This window comes from Triticum dicoccoides, chromosome 1B (assembly GCF_002162155.2).
Source record: "Triticum dicoccoides isolate Atlit2015 ecotype Zavitan chromosome 1B, WEW_v2.0, whole genome shotgun sequence".
Taxonomy (NCBI): Eukaryota; Viridiplantae; Streptophyta; class Magnoliopsida; order Poales; family Poaceae; genus Triticum; species Triticum dicoccoides.
In genome coordinates this window covers 141657038-141682294 of record NC_041381.1, presented here as the reverse complement: position 1 = coordinate 141682294, position 25257 = coordinate 141657038, and the positions used below count along the sequence as shown (strand labels likewise).

Sequence of the window (25257 nt, the reverse complement as noted above, 5' to 3'; positions counted from 1 at the left end):
CATGTGATGTTTATTATGTTTATGCATCTTGTTTACTTAGAACGACGGTAGTAAATAAGATGATCCCTCATTAAAATTTCAAGAAAGTGTTCCCCCTAACTGTGCACCGTGCGAAAGTTCGTCGTTTCGAAGCACCACGTGATGATCGGGTGTGATAGATTCTTATGTTCACATACAACAGGTGTAAGCCAGATTTACACACGCGAAACACTTAGGGTTAACTTGACGAGCCTAGCATGTACAGACATGGCCTCGGAACACAAGAGACCAAAAGGTCGAACATGAGTCGTATGGGAGATACGATCAACATAGAGATGTTCACCGGTGGTGGCTAGTCTGTCTCACGTGATGATCGGACACGGCCTAGTCGACTCGGATCGTGTAACACTTAGATGACTAGAGGGATGTCTAATCTGAGTGGGAGTTCATTAAAATAATTTGATTAGATGAACTTAATTATCATGAACTTAGTCTAAAACTTTTTGCAAAATATGTCTTGTAGATCAAATGGCCAACGCTCATGTCAACATGAACTTCAACGCGTTCCTAGAGAAAACCAAGCTGAAAGATGATGGCAGCAACTATACGGACTGGGTCCGGAACCTGAGGATCATCCTCATAGCTGCCAAGAAAGCATATGTCCTTGAAGCACCGTTAGGTGACCCACCTGCTCTCCCAGCACTGCAAGATGATTTGAATGTTTGGCAGACACGTGCTGATGATTACTCCCTCGTTCAGTGCGGCATGCTTTACGGCTTAGAACCAGGGCTCCAAAAGCATTTTGAGCAACATGGAGCATATGAGATGTTCGAGGAGCTGAAACTAGTTTTCCAAGCTCATGCCCGGGTCGAGAGATATGAAGTCTCCGACAAGTTCTCTGGTTGTAAGATGGAGGAAAATAGTTTTGTCATTGAGCATATACTCAAAATGTTTGGGTTGCACAACCGCCTGTCCCAGCTGGACATTAACCTACCAGACGAGGCGGTCATTGACAGAATCCTTCAGTCGCTCCCACCAAGCTACAAGAGCTTTGTGATGAACTACAATATGCAGGGGATGGTGAAGACCATTCCTGAAGTATTTTCAATGCTGAAGTCAGCAGAGGTTGAAATCAAGAAAGAACATCAAGTGTTGATGGTCAATAAGACCACTAAGTTCAAGAAGGGCAAGGGTAAGAAGAACTTCAAGAAGGACGGCAAAGATGTTGCCGCGCCCGGTAAGCCAGTTGCCGGGAAGAAGTCAAAGAATGGACCCAAGCCTGAAACTGAGTGCTTTTATTGCAAGGGGAAGGGTCACTGGAAGCGGAACTGCCCCAAATACTTAGCGGACAAGAAGGCCGGCAACACTAAAGGTATATTTGATATACATGTAATTGATGTGTACCTTACCAGTACTCGTAGTAACTCCTGGGTATTTGATACCGGTGCCGTTGCTCACATTTGTAACTCGCAGCAGGAGCTGCGGAATAAGCGGAGACTGGCGAAGGACGAGGTGACGATGCGCGTCGGGAATGGTTCCAAGGTCGATGTGATCGCCGTCGGCACGCTACCTCTACATTTACCTACGAGATTAGTTTTAAACCTCAATAATTGTTACTTAGTGCCAAGTTTGAGCATGAACATTGTATCTGGATCTCGTTTAATACGAGATGGCTACTCATTTAAATCCGAGAATAATGGTTGTTCTATTTATATGAGAGAGATGTTTTATGGTCATGCCCCGATGGTCAATGGTTTATTCTTGATGAATCTCGAACATAATGTTACACATATTCATAGCGTGAATACCAAAAGATGTAAAGTTGATAACGATAGTCCCACATACTTGTGGCACTGCCGCCTTGGTCACATTGGTGTCAAGCGCATGAAGAAGCTCCATGCTGATGGACTTTTAGAGTCTCTCGATTATGAATCATTTGACACATGCGAACCATGCCTCATGGGCAAAATGACCAAGACTCCGTTCTCCGGAACAATGGAGCGAGCAACCAACTTGTTGGAAATCATACATACCGATGTGTGCGGTCCAATGAGTGTTGAGGCTCGCGGAGGATATCGTTATGTTCTCACTCTCATTGATGACTTGAGTAGATATGGGTATGTCTACTTGATGAAACACAAGTCTGAGACCTTTGAAAAGTTCAAGGAATTTCAGAATGAAGTAGAGAATCAACGTGACCGAAAGATAAAATTCTTACGATCGGATCATGGAGGAGAATATTTAAGTCACGAATTTGGTACACACTTAAGAAAATGTGGAATCGTTTCACAACTCACGCCGCCTGGAACACCTCAGCGAACGGTGTGTCTGAACGTCGTAATCGCACTCTATTGGATATGGTGCGGTCTATGATGTCTCTTACCGATTTACCGCTATCATTTTGGGGATACGCTCTAGAGACAGCTACATTCACTTTAAATAGGGCACCGTCTAAATCCGTTGAGACGACACCGTATGAATTATGGTTTGGGAAGAAACCTAAGCTGTCGTTTCTAAAAGTTTGGGGATGCGATGCTTATGTCAAGAAACTTCAACCTGAAAAGCTCGAACCCAAGTCGGAAAAATGTGTCTTCATAGGATACCCTAAAGAAACCATTGGGTATACCTTCTACTTAAGATCCGAGGGCAAGATCTTTGTTGCCAAGAACGGATCCTTTCTGGAAAAAGAGTTTCTCTCGAAAGAACTAAGTGGGAGGAAAGTAGAACTCGATGAAGTACTACCTCTTGAACAGGATAGTAGTGCAGCTCAGGAAAATGTTCCTGTGATGCCTACACCAACTGAAGAGGAAAATAATGATGATGATCAAGGTACTTCGGATCAAGTTGCTACTGAACTTCGTAGGTCCACAAGGACACGTTTCGCACCAGAGTGGTACGGCAACCCTGTCCTGGAAATCATGTTGTTGGACAACGGTGAACCTTCGAACTATGAAGAAGCAATGGCGGGCCCAGATTCCAACAAATGGCTAGAAGCCATGAAATCCGAGATAGAATCCATGTATGAAAACAAAGTATGGACTTTGACTGACTTGCCCGATGATCGGCGAGCGATAGAAAACAAATGGATCTTTAAGAAGAAGACGAACGCGGATGGTAATGTCACCATCTATAAAGCTCGACTTGTCGCTAAGGGTTATCGGCAAGTTCAAGGGATTGACTACGATGAGACTTTCTCTCCCGTAGCGAAGCTTAAGTCCGTCCGAATCATGTTAGCAATTGCTGCATACTATGATTATGAGATATGGCAGATGGACGTCAAAACGGCATTCCTTAACGGTTATCTTAAGGAAGAGCTGTATATGATGCAGCCGGAAGGTTTTGTCGATCCTGAGAACGCTAACAAAGTATGCAAGCTCCAGCGATCCATTTATGGGCTGGTGCAAGCATCTCGGAGTTGGAACATTCGCTTTGATGAGATGATCAAAGCGTTTGGGTTTATGCAGACTTATGGAGAAGCCTGCGTTTACAAGAAAGTGAGTGGGAGCTCTGTAGCATTTCTCATATTATATGTAGATGACATACTTTTGTTGGGAAATGATATAGAATTCTTGGACAGCATTAAGGCCTACTTGAATAAGTATTTTTCAATGAAGGACCTTGGAGAAGCTGCATATATATTAGGCATCAAGATCTATAGGGATAGATCGAGACGCCTCATAGGTCTTTCACAAAGCACATACCTTGATAAGATTTTGAAGAAGTTCAAAATGGATCAGTCCAAGAAAGGGTTCTTGCCTGTACTGCAAGGTGTGAGATTGAGCTCGGCTCAATGCCCGACCACGGCAAAAGATAAAGAAGAGATGAGCGTCATCCCCTATGCCTCAGCCATAGGATCTATTATGTATGCCATGCTGTGTACCAGACCTAATGTAAACCTTGCCGTAAGTTTGGTAGGAAGGTACCAAAGTAATCCCGGCAAGGAACACTGGACAGCAGTCAAGAATATCCTAAAGTACCTGAAAAGGATGAAGGACATGTTTCTCGTTTATGGAGGTGACGAAGAGCTCGTCGTAAAGGGTTACGTCGACGCTAGCTTCGACACAGATCTGGATGACTCTAAGTCACAAACCGGATACATGTATATGTTGAATGGTGGAGCAGTAAGCTGGTGCAGCTGCAAGCAGAGCGTCGTGGCAGGATCTACATGTGAAGCGGAGTACATGGCAGCCTCGGAGGCAGCGCATGAAGCTATTTGGGTGAAGGAGTTCATTGCCGACCTAGGAGTCATACCCAATGCGTCGGGGCCGATCAAACTCTTCTGTGACAACACTGGAGCTATTGCCCTTGCCAAGGAGCCTAGGTTTCACAAGAAGACCAGGTACATCAAGCGTCGTTTCAACTCCATCCGTGAAATTGTTCAAGATGGAGACATAGATATTTGCAAAGTACATACGGATCTGAATGTCGCAGATCCGTTGACTAAACCTCTCTCGCGAGCAAAACATGATCAACACCAGAACTCTATGGGTGTTCGATTCATCACAGTGTAACTAGATTATTGACTCTAGTGCAAGTGGGAGACTGTTGGAAATATGCCCTAGAGGCAATAATAAAAGCATTATTATTATATTTCCTTGTTCATGATAATTGTCTTTTATTCATGCTATAATTGTATTATCCGGAAATCGTAATACACGTGTGAATACATAGACCAAAATACGTCCCTAGTAAGTCTCTAGTTGACTAGCTCATTGGTCAACAGATAGTCATGGTTTCCTGACTGTGGACATTAGATGTCATTGACAACGGGATCATGTCATTAGGAGAATGACGTGATGGACAAGACCCAATCCTAAGCATAGCACAAGATCGTGTAGTTCGTTTTGCTAGAGCTTTCCAATGTCAAGTATCTCTTCCTTAGACCATGAGATCGTGTAACTCCCGGATACCGTAGGAGTGCTTTGGGTGTACCAAACGTCACAACATAACTGGGTGACTATAAAGGTGCACTACAGGTATCTCCGAAAGTGTTTGTTGGGTTGACACAGATCGAGACTGGGATTTGTCACTCCGTATGACGGAGAGGTATCACTGGGCCCACTCGGTAGTGCATCATCATAATGAGCTCAAAGTGACCAAGTGTTTGATCACGGGATCATGCATTATGGTATGAGTAAAGTGACTTGCCGGTAACGAGACTGAACGAGGTATTGGGATACTGACGATCGAGTCTCGGGCAAGTAACATACCGATTGACAAAGGGAATTGCATACGGGGTTGATTGAATCCTCGACATCGTGGTTCATCTGATGACATCATCGAGGAGCATGTGGGAGACAACATGGGTATCCAGATCCCGCTGTTGGTTATTGACCGGAGAGCCGTCTCGGTCATGTCTGCGTGTCTCCCGAACCCGTAGGGTCTACACACTTAAGGTTCGGCGACGCTAGGGTTATTAGGAAGACTTGTATGTGATTATCGAAAGTTGTTCGGAGTCCCGGATGAGATCCCGGATGTCACGAGGAGTTCCGGAATGGTCCGGAGGTAAAGATTTATATATGGGAAGTTGTCATACGGACACCGGAAGGTTTCAGGGGCATATCAATATTGTACCGGGGCCACCGGAAGGGTTCCGGGGGTCCACCGGGAGGGTCCACCCCTCCCGGGGGGGCCACATGGGCCGCATGGGGCAGGAGCCAGCCCCTGGAGGGCTTCCCCCCCCTTCGGCCCATGCGCCTAGGGTTGGGGGGGGGAACCCTAGAGGGGGCACCCCCCTTGCTTGGGGGGCAAGCCCCCCTCCCTGGCCGCCGCCCCCCCCCCCCTCTAGATCTCATCTAGAGGGGCCGGCCCCCTTCCCCCTTTCCCTATAAATAGAGGGGTGAGGGGAGGGCTGAACACCCAAGCCAAGGCGCAGCCCCTCCCCTCCCCAACACCTCTCCTCCTCTGTCACGAGCTTGGCGAAGCCCTGCCGGAGTACTGCTTCTCCACCAACACCACACCGCCGTGCTACCGTTGGAGCTGTCTTCCTCAACCTCTCCTTCCTCCTTGCTGTATCAAGATGGAGGAGACGTCGTCCGTTCCATACGTGTGTTGAACGCGGAGGTGCTGTCCTTTCGGCACTTGGTCATCGGTGATCTGAATCATGTCGAGTACGACTCCATCATCACCGTTCACTCGAACGCTTCCGCATGCGATCTACAAGTGGCATGTAGATGCAAACTCACTCCCTTTACTCGTTTCTTAAATGAACTCATAGATGGATCTTGGTGAAACCATAGGAAAAAAATTTAATTTTCTGCAACGTTCCCCAACACATGACAGTACTTTGGAGATGGAGATCACAAGCACAAGATGATGATGGCCATATCATATCACTTATATTGATTGCATGTGATGTTTATCTTTTATACATCTTATTTTGCTTAGTTTGAAGGTAGCATTTTAAGATGATCTCTCACTAAATTATCAAGAAGTGTTCTCCCTGAGTATGCACCATTGCGAAAGTTCTTCGTGCTGAGACACCACGTGATGATCGGGTGTGATAGGCTCTACGTTCAAATACAACGGGTGCAAAACAGTTGCACACGCGGAATACTCAGGTTAAACTTGACGAGCCTAGCATATAACAGATATGGCCTCGGAACACGGAGACCGAAAGGTCGAGCATGAATCATATAGTAGATATGATCAACATATTGATGTTCACTGTTGAAACTACTCCATCTCACGTGACGATTGGACATGGTGTAGTTGATATGGATCACGTAATCACTTAGAGGATTAGAGGGATGTCTATCTAAGTGGGAGTTCTTAAGTAATATGATTAATTGAACTTAAATTTATCATGAACTTAGTCCTGGTAGTATTTTGCAAATTATGTTGTAGATCAATAGCTTGCATTGTTGCTTTCATATGTTTATTTTGATATGTTCCTAGAGAAAATTGTGTTGAAAGATGTTGGTAGCAATGATGCGGATTGGATCCGTGATCTGAGGTTTATCCTCATTGCTGCACAGAATAATTACGTCCTGGAAGCACCGCTGGGTGCCAGGCCTGCTGCTGATGCAACTGACGACGTTAAGAACGTCTGGCAGAGCAAAGTTGATGACTACTCGATAGTTCAGTGTGCCATGCTTTACGTCTTAGAACCGGGTCTTCAACGATGTTTTGAATGTCATGGAGCATATGAGATGTTCCAGGAGTTGAAGCTAATATTTCAAGCAAATGCCCGGATTAAGAGATATGAAGTCTCCAATAAGTTCTATAGCTGCAAGATGGAGGAGAATAGTTCTGTCAGTGAACACATACTCAAAATGTATGGGTATAATAATCACTTGATTCAACTGGGAGTTAATCTTCCTGATGATAGTGTCATTGACAGAATTCTTCAATCACTGCCACCAAGCTACAAGAGCTTCGTGATGAACTATAATATGCAAGGGATGGACAAGACTATTCCCGAGCTCTTCGCAATGCTAAAAGCCGCGGAGGTAGAAATCAAGAAGGAGCATCAAGTGTTGATGGTTAACAAGACCACAAGTTTCAAGAAAAAGGGCAAAGGGAAGAAGAAGGGGAACTTCAAGAAGAACAACAAACAAGTTGCTGCTCAAGAGAAGAAACCCAAGTCTGGACCTAAACCTGAGACTGAGTGCTTCTACTGCAAGAAGACTGGACACTGGAAGCGGAACTGCCCCGAGTATTTGGCGGATAAGAAGGATGGCAAAGTGAACAAAGGTATATGTGATATACAGTTATTGATGTGTACCTTACTAATGCTCGCAGTAGTACCTGGGTATTTGATACTGGTTCTGTTGCTAATATTTGCAACTCAAAACAGGGACTACGGATTAAGCGAAGATTGGCTAAGGACGAGGTGACGATGCGCGTGGGAAATGGTTCCAAAGTCGATGTGATCGCGGTCGGCACGCTACCTCTACATCTACCATCGGGATTAGTTTTAGACCTAAATAATTGTTATTTGGTGCCAGCGTTGAGCATGAACATTATATCTGGATCTTGTTTGATGCAAGACGGTTATTCATTTAAGTCAGAGAATAATGGTTGTTCTATTTATATGAGTAATATCTTTTATGGTCATGCACCCTTGAAGAGTGGTCTATTTTTATTGAATCTCGATAGTAGTGATACACATATTCATAGTGTGGAAACCAAAAGATGCAGAGTTGATAATGATAGTGCAACTTATTTGTGGCACTGCCGTTTAGGTCATATCGGTGTAAAGCGCATGAAGAAACTCCATACTGATGGGCTTTTGGAATCACTTGATTATGAATCACTTGGTACTTGTGAACCGTGCCTTTTGGGCAAGATGACTAAAACTCCGTTCTCCGGAACAATGGAACGAGCTACTGACTTGATGGAAATAATACATACCGATGTATACGGTCCAATGAGTGTTGATGCTCGTGGCGGGTATCATTATTTTCTGACCTTCACAAGATGAATTGAGCAGATATGAGTATATCTACTTAATGAAGCACAAGTCTGAAACATTTGGAAAGTTCAAAGAATTTCAGAGTGAAGTGGAGAATGATCGTAACAAGAAAATAAAGTTTCTGCAATTTGATTGCGGAGACAAATATTTGAGTTACGAGTTTGGTCTTCAATTAAAATAGTGTGGAATAGTTTCACAAACTCGTGCCACCTGGAACACCACAGCTTAATGGTGTGTCTGAACGTCATAACAGTACTTTATTGGATATAGTGCGATCTATGATGTATCTTACCAATTTACCACTATCGTTTTGGGGTTATGAATTAGAGACAGTTGCATTCACTTTAAAAAAGGGCACCATCAAAATCCGTTGAGACGACGCCTTATGAATTGTGGTTTGGCGAGAAACCAAAGTTGTCGTTTCTTAAAGTTTGGGGCTGTGATGCTTATGTGAAAAAGTTTTCACCTGATAAGCTTGAACCCAAATCGGAGAAGTGCGTCTTCATAGAATACCCAAAGGTAACTATTGGGTACACCTTCTATCACAGATCCGAAAGCAAGATTCGTTGCTAAGATGGATCCTTTCTAGAGAAGGAGTTTCTCTTGAAAGAAGTGAGTGGGAGGAAAGTAGAACTTGATAAGGTAATTGTACCTTCTCCCAAATTGGAAAGTAGTTCATCACAAAAATCAGCTCCAGTGATGCCTACACCGATTAGTGAGGAAATTAATGATGATGATCATGAAGCTTCAGATCAAGTTACTACCGAACCTCGTAGGTCTTCCAGAATAAGATCCGCACCAAAGTGGTACGGTAATCCCGTTCTAGAAGTCATGATACTAGACCATGATGAACCTACGAACTATGAGGAAGCGATGATGAGACCAGATTCCGCGAAATGGCTTGAGGCCATGAAATCTGAGATAGGATCCATGTATGAGAACAAAGTATGGACTTTGATTGACTTGCTCGATGATCAGCAAGCCATGTTAAATAAATGGATCTTCAAGAGGAAGACAGGACACTGATAGTAGTGTCACTATCTACAAAGCTCGACTTGTCACAAAAAGGTTTTCGACAAGTTCAAGGTGTTGACTACAATGAGATTTTCTCAACTGTAGCGATGCTTAAGTCTGTCCGAATCATGTTAGCAATTGTCACATGTTATGAAATCTGGCAAATGGATATCAAAAACTACATTCTTTAATGGATTTATTAAAGAAGAGTTGTATATGATGCAACCAGAAGGTTTTGTTAATCCTAAAGGTACTAACAAAATGTGCAAGCTCCAACGATCCATCAATGGACTGGTGCAAGCATCTCGGAGTTGGAATATACGCTTTGATGAGTTGATCAAAGCATATGGTTTTATACAGACTTTTGGAAAGGCCTGTATTTACAAGAAAGTGAGTGGGAGCTCTGTAGCATTTCTGATATTATATGTGCAAGACATATTGTTGATTGGAAATGATATAGAATTTCTGGATAGCATAAAAGGATACTTGAATAAAAAGTTTTTCAATGAAAGACCTCGGTGAAGCTGCTTACATATTGAGCATCAAGATCTATTGAGATAGATCAAGACGCTTGATAAGTTTTTCAATAAGTACATACCTTGTCAAGATTTTGAAATAGTTCAAAATGGAACAGTCAAAGAAAGAGTTCTTGCCTGTGTTGCAAAGGTGTGAAATTGAGTAAGACTCAAAACCCGACCACGACAGAAAATAGAAAGAGAATGAAAGTCATTCCCTATGCATCAGTCATAGGTTCTATAAAAGTATGTCATGCTATGGACCAGACCTATTGTATACTCTGCCCTGGTTTGGCAAGGGAGTACAATAGTGATCTAGGAGTAGATCACTAGACATTGGTCAAAATTATCCTTAGTAGAATAAGGATATGTTTCTCGATTATGGAGATGATAAAAGAGTTCATCGTAAAGAGTTACATCGATGCAAGCTTTTACACCGATCCAGATGACTCTAAGTCTCAATCTGGATACATATTGAAAGTGGGAGCAATTAGCTAGAGTAGCTCCGTGCAAAGCATTGTAGACATAGAATATTTGCAAAATACATACGACTCTGTAATATGACAGACCTGTTGACTAAACTTCTCTCACGAGCAAAATATGATCATACCTTAGTACTCATTGGGTGTTAATCACATAGCGACGTGAACTAGATTATTGACTCTAGTAAACCCTTTGGGTGTTGATCACATGACGATGTGAACTATGGGTATTAATCACATACAGATGTGAATATTGGTGTTAAATCACATGATGATGTGAACTAGATTATTGACTCTAGTGCAAGTGGGAGACTGAAGGAAATATGCCCTAGAGGCAATAATAAAGTTATTATTTATTTCCTTATATCATGATAAATGTTTATTATTCATGCTAGAATTGTATTAACCGGAAACATAATACATGTGTGAATACATAGACAAACATAGTGTCACTAGTATGCCTCTACTTGACTAGCTCGTTTATCAAAGATGGTTATGTTTCCTAACCATAGACAAAAGAGTTGCCATTTGATTAACAGGATCACATCATTAGGAGAATGATGTGATTGACTTGACCCATTCCGTTAGCTTAGCACTTGATCGTTTAGTATGTTGCTGTTGCTTTCTTCATGACTTATACATGTTCCTGTAACTATGAGATTATGCAACTCCTGTTTACCGGAGGAACACTTTGGGTGCTACCAAACGTCACAACGTAACTGGGTGATTATAAAGGAGTACTACAGGTGTCTCCAAAGGTACATGTTGGGTTGGCATATTTCGAGATTAGGTTTTGTCACTCCGATTGTCGGAGAGGTATCTCTGGGCCCTCTCGGTAATGCACATCACTATAAGCCTTGCAAGCAATGTAGCTAATGAGTTAGTTACGGAATGATGCATTACGTAATGAGTAAAGAGACTTGCCAGTAACGAGATTGAACTAGGTATTGGATACCGACGATCGAATCTCGGGCAAGTAACATACCGATGACAAAGGGAATAACGTATGTTGTTATGCTGTTTGACCAATAAAGATCTTCGCAGAATATGTAGGAGCCAATATGAGCATCCAGGTTCCGCTATTGGTTATTGACCGAGAATAGTTCTAGGTCATTTCTACATTGTTCTTGAACCCATAGGGTCCGCACGCTTAAGGTTTCGGTGACAGTTATATTATGAGTTTATGAGTTTTGATGTACCGAAGGAGTTCGGAGTCCCGTATGAGATCGGGGACATGACGAGGAGTCTCGAAATGGTCGAGACATAAAGATCGATATATTGGACGACTATATTCGGACTTCGAAAAGGTTCCGAGTGATTCGGGTATTTTTCGGAGTACCGGAGAGTTACGGGAATTCGCCGGGGAGTATATGGGCCTTATTGGGCCATACGGGAATAGAGGAGAGAGGCCAAAAGGAAGGAGGCCTGCGCCCCCCCTCTGGTCCGAATTGAACAAGGGGGGCAGCCCCCTTTTCCTTCTCCCTCTCCTCCTCTTTTCTTTTCCAACAAGGAAAAGGAGGAGTCCTACTCCCGGTGGGAGTAGGACTCCCCCCTTGGCGCGCCTCCTCCATAGGCCGGCCGCCTCCCCCCTTGCTCCTATATATACGGGGGCAGGGGGGCACCCCAAAGACACAACAACAATTGATCCTTGAGATCTATTAGCCGTGTGCGGTGCCCCCCCTCCACCATAGTCCTCCTCGATAATATTTTAGCGGTGCTTAGGCGAAGCCCTGCGACGGTAGAACATCAAGATCATCACCACGCCGTCGTGCTGACGGAACTCTCCCTCGACACTCGGCTGGATCGGAGTTCGAGGGACGTCATCGAGCTGAACGTGTGCTAGAACTCGGAGGTGCCGTAGTTTCGGTGCTTGATCGGTCGGGCCGTGAAGACGTACGACTACATCAACCGTGTTGTTCTAACGCTTCCGCTTTCGGTCTACAAGGGTATGTAGATTACACTCTCCCCTCTCGTTGCTATGCATCACCATGATCTTGCGTGTGCGTAGAATTTTTTTTGAAATTACTACGTTCCCCAACAACTCAAGGATAAGGAGGAGCTCCACAACAAGTCAACTAGTGCTTACAAAGCCTCATGTGAAGCTCCCACATCATCAAGTGAGAAACAAACCTTCAATGAAGAATTGAGACTCATGGTGAAGAACTTCAACAAGTTCCACAAGAGTAGAAGCAAGGAAAGAAGTTCCAAGTCAAGGTCCTACAATGACAAAAGATCTTCTAGTCGTGAGCGTAATTTGTACAATTGTGGAAGACCTGGACACTATTCCAATGAGTGTACGGCTCCCTACAAAAGAAGAGAAGATTCTCCAAAAAGAAGGAGTAGAAGAGAAGAATCACCATCAAGAGAAAGAAGGAGTAGAGATGATCGTTATGAACGAAGAACATCTCGGAGAAGCAAGGATTCGAAAAGGAAGGACAAGTCATCAAGGAGCTACTCAAAACGAAGACATCAAGCTCATGTTGATGAATGGGTATCCGGCTCCGACTTCGACAATCACTCCGAGAGAAGCTATCACTCCGACTCCAAATATACTCAAGATGAAGGTGTTGCCGGTCTAGCACTTGTGTCAACCAACTCCTATGACATATTTGACTCATCAAATGAAGGAACTAGAAGATGCTTCATGGCTAAAGGCCCAAAGGTATCACACCCCGAGTATGTTGATTTCAATAGTGATGAAGATGACTTGTTAGGTGATGATGATTTACTTGTTGACAACTCTAGTGATGAATACTATGATGAAACATCAATTAATCATGCTAATCAAGATAAATCGAATGATAATGATAAGGAGAAGATTGAGAGCTTAACTAAAGAACTAAACACTCTTAAGTTAGCTCATGAAACTATCTTGGAAGATTATCGAGAACTTTTAAAGACTCATGAGAAGTTACGCTTTGAAAAGCTCAACCTTGAGCAAGAGCATGAGTTTTTAAAGGCAATCAATGATGATCTTCGCAAGAAAAGTTCTTCTTACATTGCCAAGCGTTTACTCTTATCTACTTACATGCCACAAGTCAAGTCTAGTAACAAGAACAAGAAAGATTCTTCTTTTAGTAGTAACAATAATCATGCTAAATCCAATGTTGTTGCTTCTAGTAGTTCTCTTGATTCTACTAATGATTCTCTTAGCCAAGTTAAAATTGAGCAAGAAAATAGCTTATTGAAGGGAATTATAGAGAAAGGTGTTTACAAGAGCCTTGCCGGAAGTAAGCAATTCGAGGAGATTGTACGCAAGCAAGGAAGGCACCGGAAGAATCAAGGTGTTGGTTTTGAACGAAAGTTCAATGCCAATGGAGTTGAGTGGGAAGAAGATCAATACCCCAAGACGAAGTTTGTTCCTCAACAAGAGAAGTACGATCCTACTTCTTTCAAAGGAACACAAGCTCAAGATCTTCCACCACAAGACCACGAGAAAAAAGGCAAGGACAAGCTTCAAGAGGAGATTGATGCATTTGAAGAAGCTCCTAAGGCCTTGGTCAAATGGGTTCCCAAGACTACATCAAGTTCTACTTCATCAAGTACGACTACAACTCCAAGGATTCCCATCAAGATGATGTGGATCCCAAAGAAGAAGAACTAGAGAGTTCTTGAGGGTGAGTCCGCCAACATACTTCACTCATATCATTTTGGCAAGGACAAGTGCAATCAACTTCCACATCTTGTACTAGTTCAAGGAGTCACAAACCCTCTTGTTGGTAAGACAAGGGACAAGGTAACCTAATGCTTTCATGGACATCATCTTGTGTGTGCATCACTCTATGTCTATGGATATCCTTGTTTGTTCCTTATGGGACTAACCCGTGTAGGTATTGAAAGTGCAACTCACTCCAATGGATTGCTCCGAATGATCTACATCAACATTGAGCATCCATATCTTCAACATCTACATGAAGTCATCATCGACAAAACCCAAGGTTAGTTCATCCCTCTTAGGGGGGATCTCACATCTAGGGGGAGCTTTACTCTAAGAATTGAGCTAAAGCAACTCTAATAGTGTGAACACAACAATGCTTTATGTAAAAGTGGTAACCCCACTTGTGCTTAAACGATGAGTATGACCTATGATCAAATGTCCCCATTTGACTCCTAAGTCAATATACTCATATATAGATGAACTAGTCATCGTCAATTGTTTGATAGATGCTAGAATTGGTTGTGCATGCTTGCATGTGTAAGTTGATTGCTTGACTTGTCCTAAGTTGCTAAAATCTGTCAAGAACTAAAACTGGGAAAAGGCTAGATTTTTATTTGGTCAAGTAGTCTAATCACCACCCCTCTAGACATACTTTCGATCCTACACTGTGTTATCTTCGCTCGACCATGTCATGGTGTGGGTCTAACTTCTCATCTGAAGCCAGGTTAGCGAAGCATGTTCCCCACTGGACCACCTCGTTCCGGTATGACATTTTTCCCTTTGTGGAGTGTTGTTTGGTAGTGACCAGACGACCAACGTTAAGGCACTTTGCCTTGCCTAGTCAGGGCATCTCCAGCCGTTCGGCTCCCCAGGGCGCCTAAATAGAGCGGCCTGGGGGCGTGCCGGCGCTAGTTCGGCCCCTGTGGGCGACCTAGCTCCCAGTCACGCCCCCACGCACCGGTTCCAGGATGCGGGAAATTCAAACTTGGTCATTCCCGCTCTCAAAAGACGCTGATCGGATGGACGTAGTCTGGCGTTACAAAAAACAGAGCGCCGCCGTGCGCAACGATTCACTCGGCGGGGTCGGCTCCAGGCGTTGGCGGAGTCGGCGTGCGCGGGCTCGTCGTTGTCGGAGCTGCTTCGGTGCAGGGCTGCGTCGGCGCGGCTTCGGCACTGCTGGGCGGCGATGTAGAGGCGTCGTTCGGGCTTGGCGTCCGTGTGGTCGTGGGCGTCGTCGGCGTCGTCGGCGTTGCCGTCGGCAGCTCGTTCAGGATGAGGCCGCGCTGCACCAGGTACCACACCTTGAGCTTCTCGTTGTTGCTCTAGAGTATGTCCGCCCCGCTCATCAGAAAAGCCATGTCGGTGTTCCTCTTCTTCGCGGCGACGTTCGTCCGGAGCAGGTCGAGCTTGATGGCGTTGTTCTTCATTAGCGACGACCACCGCGCCTCGGTCTTCTCTTCGCGTAGGACGGCCCGAGCCTGGGCGTCGGTGAGGCAATGCTCGATGGACTCCTGCACTCGCGCGGTTGCCGCGTCGGCGCTTTTCCCCTTCTTTGCCAATTTGTGGCCGTCCGGCCGTCCCTCTAACGCGCCCGGAGTCGTCGCGTCTGGCTTGTATGTCTCCTTGGCCTTGTCGAGGGCACGTCGGACTTCCGCCCACTTCTCGCACTTGTCAATGCGCTTGTAGACGTGGAGGTGCTTGAAGTCGGCGTCTTGGTTGTCGCCCCGATACATGGCGAACATACGCAGCAGCTGCGCGGAGGGACAAACAGTTGGCGGGCGGCGGGCGTAGGGGACGAAGATATGCGGGCGAACGGCGTGCGTACCTGATCCTCAACGCTGGCGCCGTGGGCGAGCCGCGACCTCCTCGATGATTCCATGCCATTTGTTGCACACCAACTGGATACGCCCCCAATGGTTCGCCATCGCCTTGGAGCCGCGCTTCATGTAGACGCCTTTGAAGTAGGGGTCGACGAGCTTCCGCTCGTCGAACTCGGCCTTGATGCGGTCCCAGTACGTGTCCAAGCTCTGGTTCGCGCCGGTGGTCGGGTCGAGGCAGGCGACTTTCCATGCTTCGGCGAGGCATTCCTCCTCCTTGGACGTCCACTTGATGCGCGGTTCGCCTGACCTAGCCGCCCTCTTCTTCTTCTTCCGGCGCCCCTTCGTCGGAACAGGAGCCGGCTCCTCCTCCTCCTCCTCCTCCTCCTCCTCCTCGACCTCCTCGGGTTCCTGCGCGTCGTCGCCGTAGACGTAGCGGGGTGACCATGAGGGAAGGTCACGTTTGGGTTGAACCCACCGTGCGCGTTGACGTCGGCGTAGCCGGGCAACGATGAACCCCATGGAGATCCCGCGCCTTGCTGTCCCCAGGGCGCGTACTGGGCGTGGCTGACGATGGGTGGATTCATCCCCGCCTGGTCGACCGATGAGGAAGACGCCGCCGCGCGCGCCGCGTTGTTGCGGGCCTTCTTGGCTATGGCCCTGTTCCGCCTGTCGGCGATGACTGCTTCGCGCCGCTGAACTTCCACCCTCCACTCGGCGTTCGACAGGCCCGGTGGCTTCGATGGCGGCGCCCTCGGCTTCCTCTGCTTCGGCTGGGCCACGGCGCCAGTCGCGGTTGCCGCCGTGCGCGGCATGGCGTACTTTTGGCGGCATGGCGTGCTTCTTCGCGGCGAGCGGGAGGGGGATTTGGCGGGAGAAAGGGAGAGAATGGCGGGAGGGAGGCGAGCGAGCGGGAGAGATGCGAGGAAAAAGCGTTAAGAAACGGCGAGAAAAGGCCCTCGGGTCCCTTCCAGGGCGGGCCCACGCGCCTTTTTCGCTTGTGCCGGCTCCCCAAGCGCCCCCGAGGGCGCCGGGTTCAGCCTGGGTCCGCCGGCACCAGTTTTGACCCGAGCCGCCAAAAAACGGACTTCTGGGGGCGCGACTGGGGCCTTTTTTTGGCGCCGGCGCGGCAAAATCACCTGAGAAGGCCTGTTGGGGGCGCGGCTGGAGATGCCCTCAGATGAAGATGGAATTCCTTGTCCTCGTACCCCTCGGTGTGTGAGAGGATGATCGAGAGTGAAATGCGGCCCATACCGCACTTTATCGTTTGGACATGTTAGAGATAAAACAAACTGAAAATTGAAATATTATGTAGGTGGATAGATAAACATTACTCTTTTTCTTTCATTATATCTTGATTTCTTTTCTTAATATGTATCCACCTTAAGCAATAGAATTATTTTCCTTGTTTATTTAGTTTCAAAAAGGTGAAATCAGAGTAGTTTCCGCAACACCATGATTATGTATCAGAGATGTCACGGTTATTTTTCTTTTATTACAACCTATTGCTACGCCTTACATCAAGCAGTGGCGAGAACTGGATATTTTGGAGAGTAAGATTATTTTGATACGTAGCAGATATATTTGGGTATTGTTATTCCTATAGAACAACTTTCTTGTTCCTTTTTCTAGAAAGAAATATAAAGCGTTCGTGCTTAGGTATTCTGATGATGATAGGGTTTCATTTTCACAGCCAACTGACACCTGAACCGAACGTGGTAATAATTACCAGGCGTGCCACTCCCAACAATTTCACGAGCGCCCCTCTTGGAGCGGCGCTACGACGACGCCGACGCGGAGTGGAGGGCGACGAGGGACGCGTACGCGCCGCCCTTGACGGCGATCAGGGCGTCGTGCGTGCCCCGCTCGACGATCGCGCCGTCCTTCACCACCGCGATCACATCCGCGCCCCGGACCGTCGACAGGCGATGCGCCACCACCACCGTCGTCCGGCTCGCCGCCACCCGGTCCAGCGCGTCCTGCACCGCCCGCTCCGACTCCGCGTCCAGCGCGCTCGTCGCCTCGTCCAGCAGCAGGATCCTCGGGTCTTTGGCCACGGCCCGCGCGATCGCCACCCGCTGCTTCTGCCCTCCCGACAGCTGAGCGCCTCGCTCCCCGACCACCGTGTCGTACCCCTGCGAGCAATTCCAGGTATAATCGATCTATCCACGACGAGAAATCACGAATAGGAAATGCATGCAGCTACATTGGCATGTGGATGAAAGAATGAGTCCTCCTCACCTGCTGGAGGGAGCTGATGAACTTGTGGGCATTCGCCAGTTGCGCGGCAGATACGATGTCCGATTCCGTGGCCTCCCCTTCCTTTCCGTAGGCGATGTTTGCTCGGATCGTGTCGTTGAAGAGGGCCGGCTCTTGGCTCACCAGCCCCATCTGCTGCCTCAGCCATCTCACCTGGAACTTCTGGATGTCCACCCCGTCCAGAAGTATGTGGCCTGCGTCAGGGTCGTAGAATCTCTGCAGCAGCGCTATCGCTGTCGATTTGCCGCTGCCGCTCTCCCCGACGAGCGCGACGGTCTGAGAGACAAGGTTCATGGCGCAGATAGTTAGTTAGGTTCAGTTTGGCAAACTTGTGCATTGTTAGCTGAGATAGGTTAAATCTGGGTTGTTGGGTTGAGGCTGGTACCTTTCCTGACTGGATTGTCAAGCATAGGTCTTCGAAGATCTGGATGTCAGGGCGGGTCGGGTATCTGAACCTCACGTGCCGAAACTCGATATCGCCCCTTAGTGGTTCTACATTCACCCCGGCGTCATCACTAGGGTCAATCATCGATTTACGGTCCACGATGGCGAATATAGAAGATACGGCTGATCTTGCTCTGGAGGAATCTGAAGTGAGTGTGCTAGTGTGCGATACCCCGATTGCTGCCATCGTGAGAGCAAGAAACACCTGCAATTTAACATGCCCAAGGTACAATAATCTTTAGTAACTCCGAAGTAACAATTAACTAGACACGGCATTTTAACTGTTGTTAAAATACTAGCCACCTTCTGGTTTGAATTTATGTGGCAATGTATGATTGAACAGTGTGTATTGAAATGTAAGTGCTTACTTATGATTGGATGCTGAAATATGTAAAGATCTCATGATGAACATACGAACATACCCTGAAAACTTTGGGAAATGTTGTCTTCTTATCCTCAACAAGCCGAGCACCAGCATAGAAGCTTGCTGCGTAGACTCCAAAAAGCAAAAAGAAGGAAACTCCAAAACCAATACCACTTATTATTCCTGTCCTGATTCCTGTTTGTAGCGGTCCTTCGCACTTTTTGTTGTACAAATCCATCACCTTCTCTTCAGCTGAGAATGAGGCCACTGTCCTTATGCTACTTACTGCATCATTTGCCACTTGACTTGCCTCCTCGTACATCATCTACAATCATAGTTGAGAATCAGTGACCCAACAGAACAGAAGTATTTGTAACTATCTAATTCTGTTCGAAATAGAGATTGCACAATAGATTGAGAAAATAAATAAATCCGCATTTTTATGATTTCTGGTATATACCTTTGCATCTGCACTGAATCCCTGGATAAATTTCATCTGGATCCATCCATTCAGGCCGATGAGTGGTATCAACGCCAAAATGATAAGAGATAGCTCCCAGTTTGATACGAAAGCGATTACCAGGCCAGCAACTAATGTTGCCGAGTTCTGCACAACCAGTTGAAGTGTATCACCCACGAGCCCCCTAACTTTTGCTGCATCTGACGATAGCCTTGACCCAATTGAGCCACTTGAGTTATGTGGGTCATCAAACCATCCAATCTCCATATTGACCACCTTTTCAAAAGTCATTAGTCTGATTCTTCTGATGAGCTTGCACCCAGCCACCGAGAAAAAGTACGAGCCAACAGGGAGCGACACGAAGTACACTGCACCAAATATCAAGAACATGGATGACCAAAACGCAGCATCCTTCTTTAGCATTTGTGGAGGCTCATAGAATGCTTTGATCACATTCGACAAAAGTATTGCAAAGATCGGGAATATCACTCCGCTGATAGCAGAAGCAACAGAACCAAGTATAAGCACTGGGACCTCTGGTTTGTTAAGGGATGCCAGGCGACTGAGGGGCACTTCCTGTTGTATTTCATCAGTTATGTTCTTCGAGCAGCCAACCTGAACATCAATTTCATGAGGTATGCCGAATGGCACTGAGAATGAGTGATGGCTACTGTTGTCCCGTGATGACCTTTGGCTAGTTGACTGATTTACCAATGACTGTTTGCCTAACCAAATCCCAGTATCACTCTTCCTACCTGACTTGTTCTGATTGCTTGCACCCTCAGAAGCACGACTTGTTTCCTGTAGGCGTATCAGTTGGCTGTAAGCTCCTTCTGGGTCCCTCAAAAGGTCATGGTGTGGACCTGGTGATTGTCAAATGTTTCAGCTACTGAGCATTTGTTGACATATAATATGTGTAAGAGGTACTAAACGATTATTTTGAATCACAAACACCAATGTTTCAGAATATACCTTTTTCAACTATTGATCCTCGGCAGATGACAGCAATTGTATCAGCATTCCTTACAGTGGTCAAACGGTGTGCAACTATGACAGTGGTCCGATTTGTCATGACCCTATCAAGAGCCTCCTGCACAATCCTTTCAGATTCAGTGTCCAAAGCGCTTGTCGCTTCGTCCAATAGCAGGATTCTTGGATCTTTGAGAATCGCTCTGGCAATGGCAATTCTTTGCTTTTGTCCACCAGATAGTTGTGTTCCATGTTCACCAACCGAAGTAGAGAAACCCTAAGGAATGCCACAAACAGCAGAGATTAAATATATGAAGCATAATAGTTTAAACATTTTGCTCTTTCTTCAGTATATAGCATTGTCTAGGTCCTGAGTCCTGCTTCATCTATTTACAAGTAATTACCAGTAATGCAAATTCAAAGGTTTGTCGGTCTTCTAACCTGGGGTAATTTATCAATGAATTTCGAGGCGTTAGCAAGCTCAGCCGCAGCTCTGATTTCCTGATCTGTTGCATTGTCCTTACCATAAGCTATGTTATCTCTTATGCTAGCAGCAAACAGGGCCGGCTCCTGGCTCACTAAGCCAATTTTACTTCTGATCCACTTTAACTGCAACTCCTTGATATTCACTCCATCTATTAGAACTTCTCCGAGCTGAGGATCGTAAAATCGTTCGATCAAGCTGATAACTGTTGATTTTCCACTCCCACTCTGGCCAACCAATGCAACGGTTTTGGCACTCTGTATGGCAAGGGAGAAACCTCTGAATATTTGCTCATTGGGCCTTGTTGGGTAAGAGAAGTGAACATCTCTGAACTCGATATCCCCCTGAATGTCATCTAGCATCCTACCCTCTGTGCTGTATGCATCGATTTCGGGCTCCCTGTTGATTGTTTCAAACATCTTGTATGCTGCGGCCTGTCCTCCTGCGAATGCTTTCATGCTTGGTGATGCCTGTCCTAGAGCTCTGATAAACAAAACAGAAAAGTCTCAGCTTCTCAAACTAATAGGTTTCAGTTTAACAAAAAGTAGATATATGAGCAGGGAAAATTGGTCGGTGGTACAAAAATATAGTAGTCATACACAATTCAGTAATACTTACTGAAATTTATCTAACGAGTAATTCTTTTCACGGAGAAGCTGATGAAGTCAAAGAATAGTTGGTCTTCCATAAAACAATGAAAGAGTTGGTGGGAACATGATTGCAAAAACGCATAAAAATTTATCAAATGTTTGTGTCGTGCTACACTGACTGGCTATGATTGGTGTGAAGTTAAGACAGCAATGACTTGGATTTGGACTTGGTTAGCTGCTGCCAACTAAATAAGACCCTACACGCATAGTTGGGTTAGCAGTTTGCACACGAAACCCAATGTTGCGTATCACTGTCGAACACTTGCCAAAATCAGCACGAAATCCGAAAATGGATGGCTAAGATTGCCCTATCAGGTCCCCCTAAATGAAACAGAAACCTTTTGAAGGTTGTTAAACGTTCCTTCTCTTTCATGATAGTTAAGACAGCAATGACTTTGATATGCGCTTGGTTAGCTGCTGCCAACTAAATAAGACCCTACACGCATAGTTGGGTTAGCAGTTTGCGCACGAAAGCCAACATTGTTTATCACTGTCAACCACTTGCCAAAATCAGCACGAAATCCAAAATGGATGGCTAAGATTGCCTCATCAGGTCTAAATGAAACGGCAACCGTTGAAGGTTGCTAAACCTAAACATTCCTTCTCTTTCCTGATAAGATCAACTGTCAATCATGAAGCTGAGATTGCTGCAACTGAATTGCTTATCAGGAAGGCACTGAGATTGCGAACTTACAGCGAGCCGGTAAGCACAGCGAAGATGACATTCATGACTTGGGCGCCTGTGTATCCCTTCTCTAGGATCAGCTTGGCTCCATACCATACCCCCAGGGAGTAGCCGCAGAACAGGAGCATCATGACGGTGCCCATGCCGATGGCCGCGACTAGGCCTTCCCGGACACCGGAACTGTAAGCGCACTTAAGCGACTTGTTGTACTTCTCCACCGCTTTCTTCTCCCCGGTGAAAGATGCAACCTGTGGTGATTTGTGTTCCACACATTCTTGTCATTGTTGCAATTTTTTGTCGCAATGCTCTGAATTGTAGTGTGGAACCTTACTGTTCTGATGGAGCCGACGGTCTGCTCGACGACGACCGCGGCTTCGGCGTAGGCGGCCTGCCCCAGCGACGCCATCCTGGCGACGACATTGGACATGACTGCGCCGGAGAGGACGAGTGGCGGGATGGTGGCCACCATGACGAGGGTGAGGAGCCAGCCCTGCGCGAAGGCCACGGCAAAGCCTCCAAAGAACGTCACCATCAGCTGGATGAACTTGCCGACCTTTTCCCCCATGGCGTCCTGGATGAGCACCGTGTCGCCGGACATCCGCCCGACGACCTCGCCGGTGCTGGTGTACATGTCGAAGAAGGCGATCTCCTGCCGTAGTATGGTCCTTAGGTACATGTTCCGTATCCGCGCCGCCTGCCGCTCGCCGGTGATCATCCAGCAGGTCACCTCTGAGTTCACAGGATGTCGACAGAGAAATTAAACTTTCATGGGTTGCATGGCAGCAGCTGGAAGCGGAGTGACAGAGTGGCGGGAGGCACTTACGGGCGAAGGAGGCGACGGCGGAGGCGATGGCCAGGTAGACGAACTCGAGGGAGACCTGGGAGACGCGGGCCAGGACGTCGCCGCTGCCGCCGGCCGCGCCGCCAAAGGCGTCGACTAGCCCGCCAAACAGAACCGTCATGAGCGGCAGCGCGGCGCCGTTGGCCACCGCGCCGACCGCGCCGACCAGCATGAGCGCCGCGTCGGCGCCGTCGGCGAACGCGAACAGCCTGTGGAACGGCACGCTCCCGCCGCCGCCGCCCGCGCCCGGGCGCCGCTTCCCTCCTGCCCGCGCCCCGTCGGCCGGCTGGCCGCCCTCCACATTGAACGCCCTGCTCGACTCCGACATGGCTCGCGCTCAAGATTCGCGGCAGCAGCAAAGCACGGCGTGCCTCCGTCGCACCACCATCTACTACCACGCGTCACAGCAGATCAGATCAGAGCTCCCCGCCGCCCGATCTCTCCCTCCCCGCCAACCATTGGCCCTCCTTCCCTCAGGCCAGCATCAATCAGTGCGCAGATCAGGAGTGGAGGAGGAACAGGTCACGGAAGCCAAAAGGAGGAGCGGCGCGTCGAAAGGAACAAGAAGCTTAGGTCCAAAAGCACCGCCATATGGCAGCTTTCCCCATGGCTGCCTGCCGACAGGGGTCACACACGCACCAGCCAGCCAGCCACACTAGCACTAGCACCGAAGCGAAAGGATTCGCAGCTCAGCTCAGCTGAAATGAATAATGGCGGCGATGCAGCTCAGCTCAGCTCGGCAGGCTCGGCACGCAGATGCGCAAGTTGCGACGAATTTACTACCACTATTGTAGTGGCGCCGGCGCCTGTGGTGGAGACTGGAGTGGACTGCACCAGACTGGTGAGCGCATTACTACTGCGGGACGAGTAGATGAGGATATCATATTATTTTTTCTCTGGGAAGTAGGCTGAGGTTATCAATGCGTGGCAAATCAGAAAGGCGCAGCATACCAAGAGATAGGCATGTACCACAGGGGTACGTACAAGAGCAGTAGTGGCGAGTGGTTGCGGTTGCGTGCCACGAGGAGTGACCAATTCAACATTTTGTTATGCTATCGAGACGTTCCGCGTCACTGTCTGTCTGGGCTGCAGCATGTGAGTGATGGGTTGAGACTTGAGAGCGCTGCTTTGATTTTATATGGAAAATCCCTTGCTTCTGGGTCAAGCACTAGTAGACCACTGTCCCGGGCGCCCCAATTTTCCACGCTAGTCAAAGCGGTACGTGCTCGCCCTGCTTTCGTGATTAGGTAGTGCGTCATTTGATTCGCAGGTCTCTCTCGTTTCGACTTTCGACTAACCACGGTGGCCGAGTTCGGTTCCTGCGGCTCTCTTGCCCGGTGTCTTTCGAGGTTGGTGGCTGAGTGCAAGGAAAAACATCACCAACAGAGACGGTGAGGGTTTGATCCTTAGCCGGAAACTATGGAAGCAAATGAACGCCATAGTGTTTGGAAACCTATAGCAGCAACATGCGGTTATGGCGCTGGTAGAAATCACTTTCGCGGAATGGCAGGAGTGGACGCAGCCGGGTACTGGATGCCGACGAGCACGTCGTTGTGAGGAGTTATTAGCTGGGTTGCAGGGTATGTTGACCTGCACTTAATGTTGGCATTGCTTGTAAGTTTCTTGTAAATCCATTCTATTTTCTATAAAGCTATGGTACTACTATGCTTTTGGCTGTTCATATGGATCAGAGGGAGTGGCGTTTAGAGTATTATCAAACAGCACTGGTCCCGTTTTCCACACTAGCGAAAGCAGCACAATTTTCATGATTAGATACATCATCATGGCCTTCCCACTTTGATTACCCACGTATACTCTAGCTAGCTAGCTACCAAGGTGAGGTTCCTTGCTCGCCTAGTAGTGGTGGTGGTTTTGCTTTGCATAATCCCGGCCGAGTGCTATCATTAGCACGTCAAGATATTAAGCATGTTGCTCACCTTTTAAAGCCGCCTTGAGATTTTAACGAACAAGTTGGTGCATGTGGTGCGGCCTTTCGCAGATCTGCTGGGTGCCTCCTCACATAAGATGAGCCGAAAGTAGGTGAGGGTGCGAGGACAAGGAGCACTGCTCCAAGCATGTGGGCTGTTGGGAATTGAATTCACGGGCCGTTTAAGGATTTTGATTGAGAAGATTGGTGGTGGTAAAGATAAGATAGTAACGGTTCCTTCGCAAAAAAAAAAAAAGATGAGATAGTAACGTGGACGTGGTGATGAATCGCCT

At 47.0% G+C, this 25257-nt stretch overlaps 1 protein-coding gene across 1 annotated transcript; it reads right to left on the bottom strand.

The window, feature by feature from the left end:
• Window positions 1-17425: 17425 nt before the first annotated feature.
• LOC119323794 (ABC transporter B family member 21-like) lies at window positions 17426-24013 on the bottom strand. Its single transcript, XM_037597508.1, has 10 exons — window positions 23020-24013; window positions 22528-22925; window positions 22206-22444; window positions 20819-21344; window positions 20381-20654; window positions 19409-20271; window positions 19007-19273; window positions 18526-18789; window positions 18123-18416; window positions 17426-18016 (listed from the first exon to the last, which is right to left on the bottom strand). The coding sequence occupies exons 1-10, from the start codon at window positions 23363-23365 to the stop codon at window positions 17660-17662; spliced, it is 3828 nt and encodes a 1275-aa protein (XP_037453405.1). The 5' UTR covers window positions 23366-24013; the 3' UTR covers window positions 17426-17659.
• Window positions 24014-25257: the final 1244 nt, after the last annotated feature.

Excerpts from the sequence above, each read along its gene's own strand:
- LOC119323794 (XM_037597508.1), bottom strand. The coding sequence starts at position 23,365 with ATGTCGGAGTCGAGCAGGGCGTTCAATGTGGAGGGCGGCCAGCCGGCC. Across the intron at positions 22,445-22,527 it reads CCGTCGGCTCCATCAGAACA|GTTGCATCTTTCACCGGGGA; the intron begins GTAAGGTTCCAC and ends AAATCACCACAG. Across the intron at positions 18,017-18,122 it reads TCATCAGCTCCCTCCAGCAG|GGGTACGACACGGTGGTCGG; the intron begins GTGAGGAGGACT and ends AATTGCTCGCAG.